The sequence below is a fragment of the Protopterus annectens genome, chromosome 8.part0 (genome assembly GCF_019279795.1).
Source record: "Protopterus annectens isolate FY-2018-M chromosome 8.part0, PAN1.0, whole genome shotgun sequence".
Classification (NCBI taxonomy): Eukaryota; Metazoa; Chordata; order Ceratodontiformes; family Protopteridae; genus Protopterus; species Protopterus annectens.
The window spans coordinates 1,352,163,610-1,352,176,787 of record NC_056741.1 but is presented as its reverse complement, the minus strand read 5'-3'; the positions used below and the strand labels follow the sequence as shown (position 1 = coordinate 1,352,176,787).

Here is a 13,178-nt window from a genome sequence, read left to right as displayed (position 1 = left end):
ACAGTTTGTCAAAATTCAGGACTTCCTCAAATTCCAATAACACAGCTACCTATGCAGAATTATTCTTTGAAACACTGTACAAGTATGTGAATTGCTGCATATAGGCTGCTGTACCTACTAGAAATAAGCCCAAATCTAACACTAAAAACAAACCCCACTGGTGGAATCATAATCTTAACAGGGTATGTAACAAAAGAAAAAAGTCACAGTCAAAATGATAGAGACAAGAGCTTGTTGATTCAATTAAATAAAAAACTAATTAAGTTGAACAAGGTCAATTACAAGATCAGGATATCCTCCCAGGCTAAGGACAATCACAAAACCTTCTTCAGCTATGTCTGAAAACTTAAAGGTAACACCCAGCAGTGTGCAGAGCTGGTGGTAAATGGCATAACGTTCACTGATCAGGGTAACATAGGGCATAACATTCACTGATCAGGGTAAAATAGTTAATTTTCTGCGTGACAAATTTAATTCTAACTTAATTTCCCACTACCCACTGTGAAATTCTTCAAGAATATCCCCCCCCAAATATCAAAAGGGAGCAGGTCCTGGCGGTATTCACTAAGGCCATAAACACTACTTCAGTGAGCCTCAAAAATATACCTGGGTGTCTACTAATTAGGTTAAATTTTGACCTAGCAGGACCACTAGAGGCAGTCTTCAACTACTGCCTCCAAACAGGTTATGCGCCAGTTGAATGGTGGGCCCTAATGGTCATCCCTCTTTATAAGGGTGGTCCATTAACCAACCCTGAGAACTAGAGACACATCAGTTTAAAAAGTCTAATATGCAAATCCATGGAATGTATTATCATGGAAATAATCTATAAGGACATTGGCAACCTACAAACACTGGGCCCATCACAGTTTGGGTTTGTTAAGGGTAGGTTTTGCCTACCCAACCTGGTAGATATCTTCCAGAGGGTCAGTAAGACTATGGATGAGGGGAAAACAGTGTATATTGCCTACTTTGACCTGGCCAAGGTGTTCAGCACAATACCCCACTCAGGTATTGTTGACAAATTCTCAGAACCAGGCATAAATAAATCCCTACATAATTCACCAGATTGCTGGCTGGCTCACAGAGAGGACCCAAGAAGTCAGGATCAGTGAGACCACCTCCAACTGGAGACTGGTCACCAGTGGAGTACCCTAGGAGTCTGTGTTGGACCCGCTGCTGTTTGGCATCTATTTCTTGGAAATCAAGGCTAATGTTGCAGGCCTCTGGCCAAGTTTGCAGATTACTGTAAGTTGGAAGCTGTCATAGATTCCCCCCATGACACAAGCATCCTACAAGGGGGTCTGACACAAATGAATGATTGGTGCCACAGGTATGGATTAAAACTTAATATGAAAAATGTATTATAATGTCCTGAAGGAAATTGCCACCTAAGCTAATTACTCCATTGCTAAAACACCTCCAAGCGTCTACCTGGCAGTTAGGGATCTGGGAACAGATGTACACACTGATCAACATGTACAGTGAGAAAATCATTCTTTGTCACCCAGCTCCTAAGCAAGGGTATGGCATCCAAGGAAGTTATAGAGCCACTCTACGTGGCCCTTATCAGACCCACCACTGAGTACAATGCCCCCTTTGGTATGTACCTACCCAAGCACTTGCAACAGTTGGAACACCCTCAAAGGTTCCTTACCAGGAGGATTCAGGTCATGAATACTCTGTACTACACAGATCACCTTAAGGCACTATCTCTGTACTCAGTATCCTACAGATTACTGAGAAGTGGTCTCTGCTTGACATATAAGGCATTGGCAGACTCAGCTCTGATGAATCTCTTGCCCATCTGTAAAACAAACATCCCAAGGAACACTAGCTCCAAGGCCGTGAAATTTGCCTGCGACACACATAGAACATGCTAGAGGATGATATGTGTCTCAAGGTAACCCCGTGCTATAGAATAAACACCTCATCCACATGAAGCAGAGTTCATACCTGACCCTACCCAAATGAACTGTTGTACATTGGATGGGAAATCGCAACTTCACATCTGGTTTGACCCCTGTGTCTCTGAGGTTGACAGTAAGCAAACTAATCCCAAACTAATATATCCCCCCACATAACCTTTATCCACCCCCCCCCCTTACTGACATACCCCACCATACAGGTGTTCAAGGTACATGGGGACAAAACTGGGTCAGTTGTGTGGCTAGGCTTTTAAAAACCCTAGTGGTGGTTAGTGTAGTATAAAGCTATGGACCTATGACACTTTTAAGTACTAGTTTCACTTCCAGTTCAGATGCATATTCTGAGAACTCCATTGTGTCCGTCTTCAAAAGATCCATGTAGTTGTGTCACAAGTCATTCAGTCTCACGTACTCAATGATTAGGGTTTTATATATATATATATATATATATATATATATATATATATATATATATATATATATATATATATATATACCTGTGGTGAAGGAATCTGAGGGCCTGGTGACATTATGTATCCTAGCACCTGAGAGACAGGTAATTATATTGTAATCATTTGTGGCCCCTGGTTGTAGAAGTGATTTTAAAGTGATAGAACAGCCACTCAGATAAAATTTAAAGAAGACAGATTTGTGTTCATGAAGTATTAGGAATTTCTCAGTAGCTGTTCATTGATTTTGCATTTTAATTGTATTTAATTAGTAATAGTGCTTGTTTCCCCTTTGTGTCCCACCATACCAGATCAGCAGATATCCTCCCTCACATAATTATTATACTAGGTGTGATAATGTGCATTCATGCTGCATTCTGTACGGTCACAGAAAATGTTTCACTTTTTACAAGACAGTAACACCTCTGGATATATGACAAAATAAAATTCTAAATTTTCTGTGATACAATAGAGATACTTCAGGACTCCACATCTCTACCAGTGTTAACTTGCAGAATTCTATGAGTGAAAGATTCAGAGGATTATTGTACTGCAGGTTGCCTTACCTATGTAATATCATCTGTAACAGGGCCTGTGTTAATCCTTCTAATCATATGGGGGTATATGGCATTTTGGCCTACCATGTGTGGTTTATGTCATTTCTTCAAGCTGCAGCTTATCACACCACAGCTCAGTGTAATAAAACCATTGTTACACAAAACACTGCAACTCAGAAATAGGCTTTAACATCTGTTTGGGGGGTACCATGGCTAACATTCTTATTGCCCCACTGTTCTGTGTAAATGAAATGCAATGGATCTTAATAATGTGTATTTGAAACTTCTGAGTTTGACTAAAAGGTGCTCACTCAAAAATAATACATGACAGGTATAGAATGCAATGTCAACAACTGCGTATGCTGTCTTTCAGTAAAGACAAGCCTCTAACTAGCAGACGTCCCTTAGTGTCTGCAGCACAAACTTAATTTCTCCAAAATGCTGTTTCCAATCACTCCTCTACATACTATTCAATTCTGCACAGGCCCTCATCTTTTGTAACTTGATTCACTGAATTCATAGGTTCATAGGTAAGTGCTAAGCTAGCTGCACTTTTGGGCTTAGCCAATTTGTGCTTGAATTAACCTGTCTTATTTGGTTAGAGATTGCTCTTCTAACAATTGATTCTGTTGATATATATATATATATATATATATATATATATATATATATATATATATATATATATGTTTATTGATATTCGATTACTGGGAAAGTCAGACTTTGTAGGAGCCCATTTTCAGCGGAGGCCTGGGGAGAAAAGCTCTAAATTATTGCAAAACATTATAAGAACAATACTTTTACAGTCTTCAAAAATGAAACAAAAACATCTATACTTTTACAGTCTTCAGAAACAAAACAAAAACATCTACCGTTTAAATAATTATATAAAAAAATAGACATAATATAAAACATATTTATTTATTATTTATTTAACAATTGTTTACCAGGAAAGTCCGACTTGGAATGAGACAATTTGTCAGAGAAGACCCAGGGAGAAACACTCTAAATGCATGTCTTTGTAATGTGGGAGGAAACTGGAGCACCCAGAGGAACCCACACGAATGCCCGGAGGACATGCAGACTCTGCACAGAAGGCAGCCCAGCCGAGAATCGAAATGGGGGAACCTTTAGCTGTGAGGTGACAAATATCGGTTAAGAATCGATACAATGTATAAGACAATCATTTACTATTTAGTGAAATTTTAAACAGTTTGTAGAGAAATTAAAGGTAAGTTAGTGTAATACAAATAAGAATTGCAATATGAAGTCGGGGAAAATCAGGCTTATGCAATATTTAGAGAGAATGCCAGGAAAGACAATTAGATAATGGTGAGGAAATAACTGAAGAAGGGAGAGTATGGAGGTATAAGGAATGAAAAGGTAGTTGTTCACATTTAAGGATATAGTTTAGCCTGGTATGGAGCAAGAACAAAGCCAGATGTTAGCTAGGAAGTCTTTCAGGGTAGTTTTGAAAGATGGGAAGAAGAGTATAGACGTCCAAAAAAAAAAAAAAAAATATATATATATATATATATATATATATATATATATATATATTTTTTTTTTTTTTTTTGGGTCTACTTCTCTTGTTCAAAATTACACTTGAGAAGATCGAGACCCACTTTAGCAAAAGTGCACTTAATGCACTCTCGCGAAACTTACTTTACCGATCTCGGACTGCATTCTCACACTTAGTATATATAAGCAGCGAGGGTCCTGTCTGGCAAACAAAAACACATGTTAGCAGGGGGGCTGCACCCCTCACACCCTCGCTACTTATATATACTAAATCTGAGATTGCAATACAGTGGGGAAAAGGTATATTTCCTTGTCCTCACTGTACTGTAGGTCAGTAAAGTGAGTTTCATGAAAGTGCACTTTCGTTTAAGTGCACTTTCTCTAAAGTGGGTCTCGATCTTTTCTTGATTGAACAAGTGTAATTTCGAACAAGAGAAGTAGATTCATATGTGTGTATAGGTGTGTGTGTATATATATATATATATATATATATATATATATATATATATGTGTGTGTGTGTGTGTGTGTGTGTGTGTGTGTGTGTGTTTGTATATATATATATATATATATATATATATATATATATATATATATATATACACACACACACACACACACACACACATACATACACATAGTATATTGATTCATTGTTAATTAAGAATTAACTTGATGTTAGAGGTGAACATCTGAAAACTACAGATACAATTCTAAAGCTTGGGACAGCTCCTTGTTTATGTCCAAACTAGGAAGCCTAATGCTACTGTCAGGGTATACAGGCTCAGTGTCTAACCATTCTATTTGAAATACAGATAGATAGTCTTTCTCTCGCTTTCTCTCACGCACACCCACATGTGCACACACACAAACACTCATGCCCATATCTGCATGGACACCTTCCTTGGGAAAAGCTTTTCTTAGCATGGCATCTGCTATATCCAATACAACCTTCTAAATAGGTTCATCTATTTCTTCACAGTTTAGGCAAACTGTAGTCTCTGATCAGACAATCTCCTCCCATCAGCTATGCAATCCATAACTGTTACAAATTGGCTTGAGATCCATGGGTTACCTTTCAGCAGCATAAAGTTCACCCATTAATCCCACTAATACATAACTCATTAACGCTAAGCAGCTATATAGATTCCCTCTTATTCTCTTGGTAGCGCTGAGGGCAGAACCACTTTATGCTTTTGCTTTTTTTGAGGAAAGTATTTGACGGTTGTGTCTGATTTCTTACAGTTTCAACATGGAGGATTATAAATATATCTCCTATCATAACTAAGTTGTTACACATTTGAGACATGGATATCAAGAAATTCAACCTCTCTCCTTTTCTCCCTGTCATTGCATTGTGGAGTATCTATAGGGCCACATGACATTTGAATACCAGCTTCAACTTCTAAATGTATTCCTACATTATCTTTTTCCTGCATCTGGAAATGTATATATTTTATACCAAAGAGCTACAGTGCAGACAATTAGAGTTTTAATCCACTGCTAAGCAAAACAGAAGAAAACATAAAACTAGTTAAAACATACAAGAAACTCATAAGTAGGAAAATTAACTCATCTGCATGAAAAGGGACTTTTCTAGAGGCCAGTTCTCAGAAAAACCTTTGTCTTCTACTTATTTTGTATGTAACTAAAAGAGAGTGTGAAAGATGGGGGCTAGGTTGATCCTCTATGCCTTCTCCATTTAACTAGCATATTAAAACAAAAAGTTCAAAAACTTGAATCTGCTTTTGTAAAATTATATTGCAAGTTACATGAACTACATATTTGTCTCTGTGGCATCTGGTAGATAACGTTTAAATTTCAGCATGTTTGCACTGTTCCTGAACTAAACTTGGAAAGAAAACTATCACTACCAGTCCCGAGAGACCAGTCCATCACACTGAACTTAAATAGTTGAAATGCCAAGTTTTACTCTATACTTGTGGAATTCATTCCATCATTTTGTCTCGCCAAAAGAAAAGGATAAGGTTAGAAGTAAAATGTTAGCCCTGAACAAACATAATTAAAGGATCTCCATGCTCCATTTTATCACAATGCATTCCTTTCCGCGGGTATGCTTCATAGCTGTTGACAGATACACAGCACTCCTTGAGCCTTGAGCTATGCTGTGTGTAGAAACCCAAACATGGACCTGAGCCCTGGGTTCCAGAGGTACATTTTTAGCTAATTGCTCATTGAACAACAATTTTGGCTCACCGAAGAGGATCATGCTCCTTGCAAAGTCTCAGTGTTGCAGCACTCTGTGATGCCGAAGTGTACCATGCATATTTATGCTCACCTTAATGCTCTCCGTAATACCAGTGAGAAAGTCAGTGTGTTTTTTACATAGATATACAACATGAATTAAGGAATATGACAAGCCTGGTACAGTTCTAACTAAATTTGATGTTTGAGATGGTCTGCATAATGTCCTATGCGGACGACCACCAAGCACTGTTCCTGTACTCGGTCTCCTAAAGATTACTGAGAAGTTATCTATTCCTAACCTACAAGAAATTCTCTGATCCAACCCTTATGGATCAGCAATATATTCGCAAACCAAGCAGCACTAGATGCATCTGTGAGATAAACAAAATATGTTGGAGGAACAGGTATGTGTCTTAGAGATTAGTCCTTCTCTATAACAGAATCCCCATTTATGTTAAACAGAGCTCTTCCCTAAACTTATTCAAATATAATTTGGACCAATGGATGGGAAATCGTAAATTCACACCTGGCTTGTCACCTGTGGCCCTTATAGACAGGAGCAGTTTGTGGATGCCCTAAGGGACAGGTATAGACCAAAGCCATTCTGGCCCACGGGAATTTATAATCGGGAAAATGGGGTCACAAATGGCTAGGCTTAAAAAGGCTGTAGGGCCGTTAGCCTAGTAATCTCCCATGATCCTACGAACCTATGACTATTTAGGAAAATTTCTGATGCGGCTGCATAATTTAAAAAAGTGTCTCAGATTACACAGGTTTCTTAGAAACTTGTTGGGATTTAGACTTCTTTCTTCTGGCACAGATGACAATGCATCTTCAATATTATCCACTCTGTTCTGAAAATAAACTTTCTGTTTATTTATTACAAAGACAAAACTAACCATCACAGTGTCTACATTACTCAGTTTGGTTGTATAGCAATGTAATGGAACCGTTTGTTGAAATTAAGTTTGCAAAATTACTAGTTTAAAACCCAGCATTCTAGCAATCTACTCACATCATGTTCAAAACAAAAGATTAAGTGCTAAATATAACTTATTTTGAGATGTTGCAGTTTTGGAATTTAGGTTATTTAGTAAATTTAGTTAACAGTTGTACAATAAATCTTTTTTTCATCCTTGCCTTTATACTGTATACTGCAGAACAAGACCCGACTCATATGAAAGATTCTGAAAAAGGTTACTCACCAAAAGCAGTGATGAGGGGAACAGGAGAGGTCACACAGATGAGATGGAAAAGTTTAATTCACTTCCTTTACTTTAAAAAGTACTTTTTACTGAGACTCCCTTGATGACATGGGCGCTTTCTTCAGTTATTGAAGTTGGTAAGTTACTGTAGCACTGAGGGTAGTTAAGTAAATATTATTGCAGACTGAAAATGTTGCATACATGGAACTGCGGGTAATATTACACAATTGTATTGGTTCATCTTTAACTTCTTCTCCATGTTATATGCACATAAATCACACACAGGAGCTCTTTCTCAGCTGCAGAGAAATTGGGGCTCATGTTTGTTAACTTTGGAATGTTAAGATTGTTAGAATTTTGAGATAAAAAAAACAGATGTTTCAAAAACTGGGACATTTGACAAAGGAAAACACCCTGCTGTAGCACTAACCAAGCTACTCCACAGCCCTGCAGCAAACCAGCTGCTACAACCAACTTAACTTCTATTTGGCTTGATCTCTGAACTGCCTTTTAATAATTAAGTGAAAAAAAGAATTCTAGATTTCAAAATCTATGACCACTTAAGTGCTCCCTTCATTTCAGAAGGGACATTTTACCTAGAAGTATTTGGTAGACTCAAGATGTTTACGGGTTTACACTTATCTACTAAGACAGTGATTTATTGCTGTAGGACTATCTTAGCTACCATTTACACCTGTGACTGCACCTCAGGTTCAAGAACCACTTAGGAAGTAATATATTTTCCTACCTCATTTTGTCAAACAAGATGTGAAAAAAGAACCAAACATAAAGGACAACAGTTGATGTTTGAATTAATGGGTTACTGTATTGCATGAACTACCTTATGTTTAAAGAACAAGCAAATACACTACTACTACAGATATTCAGCATATAAACAGCAACTAAGGGGCATTTATAAAATGGTCTGTTTGTCCCTCCCCTGATTTTTTCTTTGCCAGATTTCTTATTTTGGGGGAGGGGGGTGTTACTATGATTCTATATATAATTTTATTGTAACTCACAACTTCAGTAGTTGCCAATGTCTTCTCATACAAGCACTTTCTATAGAGCTCTCTGTATATTACAACTGTTAGTTGCAGCAAAGCAGAATGAAGGAGGAGACAACACACTGCTTTTCTACAAGGTAACAGACTCAGCAGTTTTACTGAGCATTGAATGGGTTACTTTCCCTGGAAATCACAGACAGTGTTGCAATATTCCAACTTGCTCTGCACCAATGTGCCATTTAGGGATTCATAGTGACTCATAGCCATGCATATTCCCCTGCATATTCCCCCAGGGGTGTCAGCACATTACTAAGAATATGCATGACTATGAATCAGTGCATTGAGCAGCTAAAAATGACTGCATAAGGAGAGCACCCTACTACTACATGGACCACTCACAGACACTGACACCCCCAGACACAGACACAAACACACAGGTCATGTGCACCCCCCAACGCACATGCTCATATATGCAATTCATAAACTGACATCCACGGACACACCCAGAAAGTGTCCCAATAATCTCACACACACACACACACACACACACACACACACACACACACACACACACACACACACACACACACACACACACACACACACCATGACTTAACCTACATTGTTAATCTGAACAAATTTAAGATGCTGATTCCCATGATAAAAAAAATGCATAGGTGTGCACAGGAAAACTGGTTAGGAATTCAACCTGATGAAAAACATTAGATACGTTTTTGCAAGGAGCAAGCTTCCCCTGCACCCACCATATGAGGGTAAGCCTCCTCTGAACCAACTCCTCAATCATGCACCACAAAAAAAGAAAAATCTGTAAAAACAAATGCATTAATGCTAGCACAGATATATTTACACAGACAGTGATTTTCTAGGAAAACAGAGCTCATGAAGTCCAATATCAGTGAGATGAACTTGACCAGATAGAAACTCATCCAGTTTGCATTCAGGGAGGTTGCAGGAAGCCAAATTAATGTTAGATGTGCAACTACAAGCTTGTTTAATGGTTCTTTTTTGCATTAAAATTAGTACCTCACCACTTTTAATCTTGAGGGTATCACCCTTTTATTACACCTACCTGTGTTGCTTTTATTAAACTCTCTGTACAGTCGAATACCCATTACTACTGCGGACTTGCTCCTGCCTGAGATTGTACACCCGTATTGCTTGTTTGTTTCTGACCTGCATGGCATTTAAACTGCAATCATCACCTGTACTCTCCCACACTATACTCCTGACCCTACTGTCTATCTTTTCCCTTTACATCTCCATCAGCTGTTATATACTGTCCCTAAACTGTCCCTATATGTGTACCTCACAATATCAGGTAAGTACACCTACTACAGACAGACCTTAAGCATTTTAACATAGGCTCACTGTGAATTCATTTAATTAACTCAGTCACTGTGCGATATAAGGTTACTTATTCAAAACAGTCTGATTAATTTCCTCATCTGATAGGATATCACAATATAAGCCCATGAAGGACATCCTAATCCCCAGACTTACTCCGTACAGTGGCTGTGAGATAACTGCCAAAGATTGCTTTGTGCACTTCTTGTCAGCATTTGGCCTGAAAACAATATCCAACTGCTCAGGCCCATTTACTGAGGTAAGATGTTACTTTAATACTAAAACATATATATAAACTTGCAACATTTTTATCAAGAAAACTGCCTATAGAAGGGGAAGCACTGGGCTCTCCGTGCTGTAAAGCTCACTTCTAAATGGAAGTCAGTTTCTTTTTTTCTGTAAATAGGTCATAGCTGAAAAGGGGAATGCATGGTCCAACTTCCTCATCTGTCAAAAACAAATAAAGTAGAAAGCACATGTGAAGGTGCATGAAAAAGAAACATTTTCACCTTTCTACTATAGCTATAATCACCTACTTTTTGTATGTTGACTCAAATAAAAGCCAATAAAAGCCAGCTGGCTACCTGTTAAACAATGTGCCAACCTTCTACTTGGATTTCCAACTGTACAAGTTCCTCTAAGAAAACAACTGTCCTTTCATTGCCTCCACCCTAGTCAGACAGCCCCCTCCAATTGCAATCTAAAAAGCCTAAACCAGTCAGATTCACTTCTTCAGTGTCCCAGAACCGGACTTAATTGTAGTAACCATGCCTTCTCCATCCTAGGCTTCAAACTCTGAGAAAGTCTCCCTCCAAATCATAAAGACCCCACTTACTAGTACCCCTCATTCCGTGCTCAGCTTAAAGATCATCTCAAGTCTGAGTTAGATTGCAAATGTTTTCCCTCTGGACATGTCACTTAATCCCCTACTGACAAATCACCTAATCCCCCAATCTCCCCGTCATCAGACAGACACCTTCCTCTCCCTTGCATTAATATATGCCATGGCTCAAACTCTGCTCCTATCTACACTTCTATATGCTGCCCCCATCTTCACCAACCTATCCAAAACAGAAATTACAAAACTAGACACGTTACAATCAAATTGCCAGATTTGCCACAAATGCTCCCTACCATTCCCATCAGTGCCACTCACTTTACCAACTAAAGTGGCTTGAACTTCAAAATTTCATTACCTTCCACCAACTAGTTTTCACTAAAAAACTCCTACTATATCCTGACAAAATACCAACTCTGTCTAATTTACTTAAAATACATGAAAACCCAAGACAATTACTCTCTAGTGACAAAACCTTAATCAAGATCACCAGAACCAACAACTTAGCAGGAGACTCCCTATTTCCTAAATACATAGGTAAAATCTGGAACTCACTGCCCTGATAGTTCCTCAGCAAACTTTATCATTAAGTTTAAACAACTACTAAAGGAACACCTATTTATCAATAGACAATGCCCATGCCTTCCCCCAGGTTGACCCTCTATACTTGCTTCTCCCTCAGGACTTTCTCTATCACCCTCTGCATACTAATTTACTGCATGTACTTGTATTCTTAATACGCAAACCTCATCTACTAGCAGTCCTACTATACTCTAGAAAACTCTCTACTACTCACTGTACTCCCCATTTCTTTCTTACACCATCATACTCAAACACAATATTGTAAATTCACACATATTTATGGGCGAATTATACATACTCTCATTAATTCAAGTAGAAATTATTGAGCATACAACTAACGTGTCCTGCTACTACAATTTGCAGCTAAAATATTTTTTTCTCTATGACCTTCTAAAATGTTATGTTTAGTACTTGTTCTCTGTATTTGTGAAACAACGCTGTATGTGTTTACTTGCCTTTGTATATTTACAAACTGTGGAGCTATTCTCCCCAGGCCTCCACTGAAAATGGACATTTATCCAGCCAGATTCTCCCGGTCAACAAATGTAAAATAAAATAAATAAAAATAAATAATACATTAATCTTCTAAAATTTCTTCCACAGGCAGTTTTGTGTTTATGAATATGTATCCAAAGTATATGCAAAAGTATATAATTAGCTGTAGTTCAGTGTGTGGTATGGACATTTGCATGGCTTTTGCGGCAATATTAATACATACCTTCTTCCAGTGGGAGAAGTGTAATGGCGATGCTAAGCCTTCCACTGCCAAGGCTCACCAAATGTGGCTTTTCAGCTTGAACTTTCAGTCCTTTTCCAGTGTCAATCAAGTCCAATGGAGTGCTCTGAAAAGTGAGAAGAAACATGTCAATGATGTAGGACATGTATTTTCCATCCAGTTCCAGTGACTATTCAACCTCTATGAACTGCCTTGAAATATGAAATGTGGAAACTCAAAATTATTTCATCTGTCAGTTGTGGCTTGAAATATCCTTCTTTATGAAACCATGTGAAGAGAACACTCTTTTAAGGAAGAGATTGGTTAAATTCTACTCCAACAAGCAGTTTTCATAAGTGTGTGTGTGTGTGTGTGTGTGTGTATATATATATATATATATATATATATATATATATATATATACACACACACACACACACACACACACACACACACACACACACATGTATATATATGTCGAATGTTTAGAATAGGGAGAAATAACGTCGCAGGATGAAACGTTGGCTATTCTGACTGTCGGCAGTTGCCACGTCGAAATCCGATGCCACCCAACCAAATACTGGACCTGCGCCCCCCATGGGACCCATGGTAGCACTTGTTCCTGAGTCCAGAGCTGTAGGGAATTCCGGTACATTTAGGAGCTAGATGTGGTATGCAGGTAAGTTCAATAGTGTGTGTTGTGGGGTTGCACGTCACTTTTTTAAGTGTGTAGTTATTAATGTTCGGACATTAGTTGTTTGCACATACATCATGTGACTATTTATAGGTAAACCATATATACATA

The 13,178-nt window shown here is 38.2% G+C and overlaps 1 protein-coding gene across 8 annotated transcripts in view; it reads right to left on the bottom strand.

Moving 5' to 3' along the window:
• The window catches only part of PHLDB1 (pleckstrin homology like domain family B member 1), a 2,201,164-nt gene that overhangs the window by 1,778,185 nt on the left and 409,801 nt on the right, over positions 1-13,178 (bottom strand). For all 8 annotated transcript variants that reach the window (XM_044080920.1, XM_044080921.1, XM_044080924.1 and 5 more), the window contains exon 3: positions 12,377-12,500. In XM_044080920.1, the coding sequence (XP_043936855.1) occupies positions 12,377-12,500 (124 nt within the window). The remainder of the gene's footprint in view (positions 1-12,376; positions 12,501-13,178) is intronic.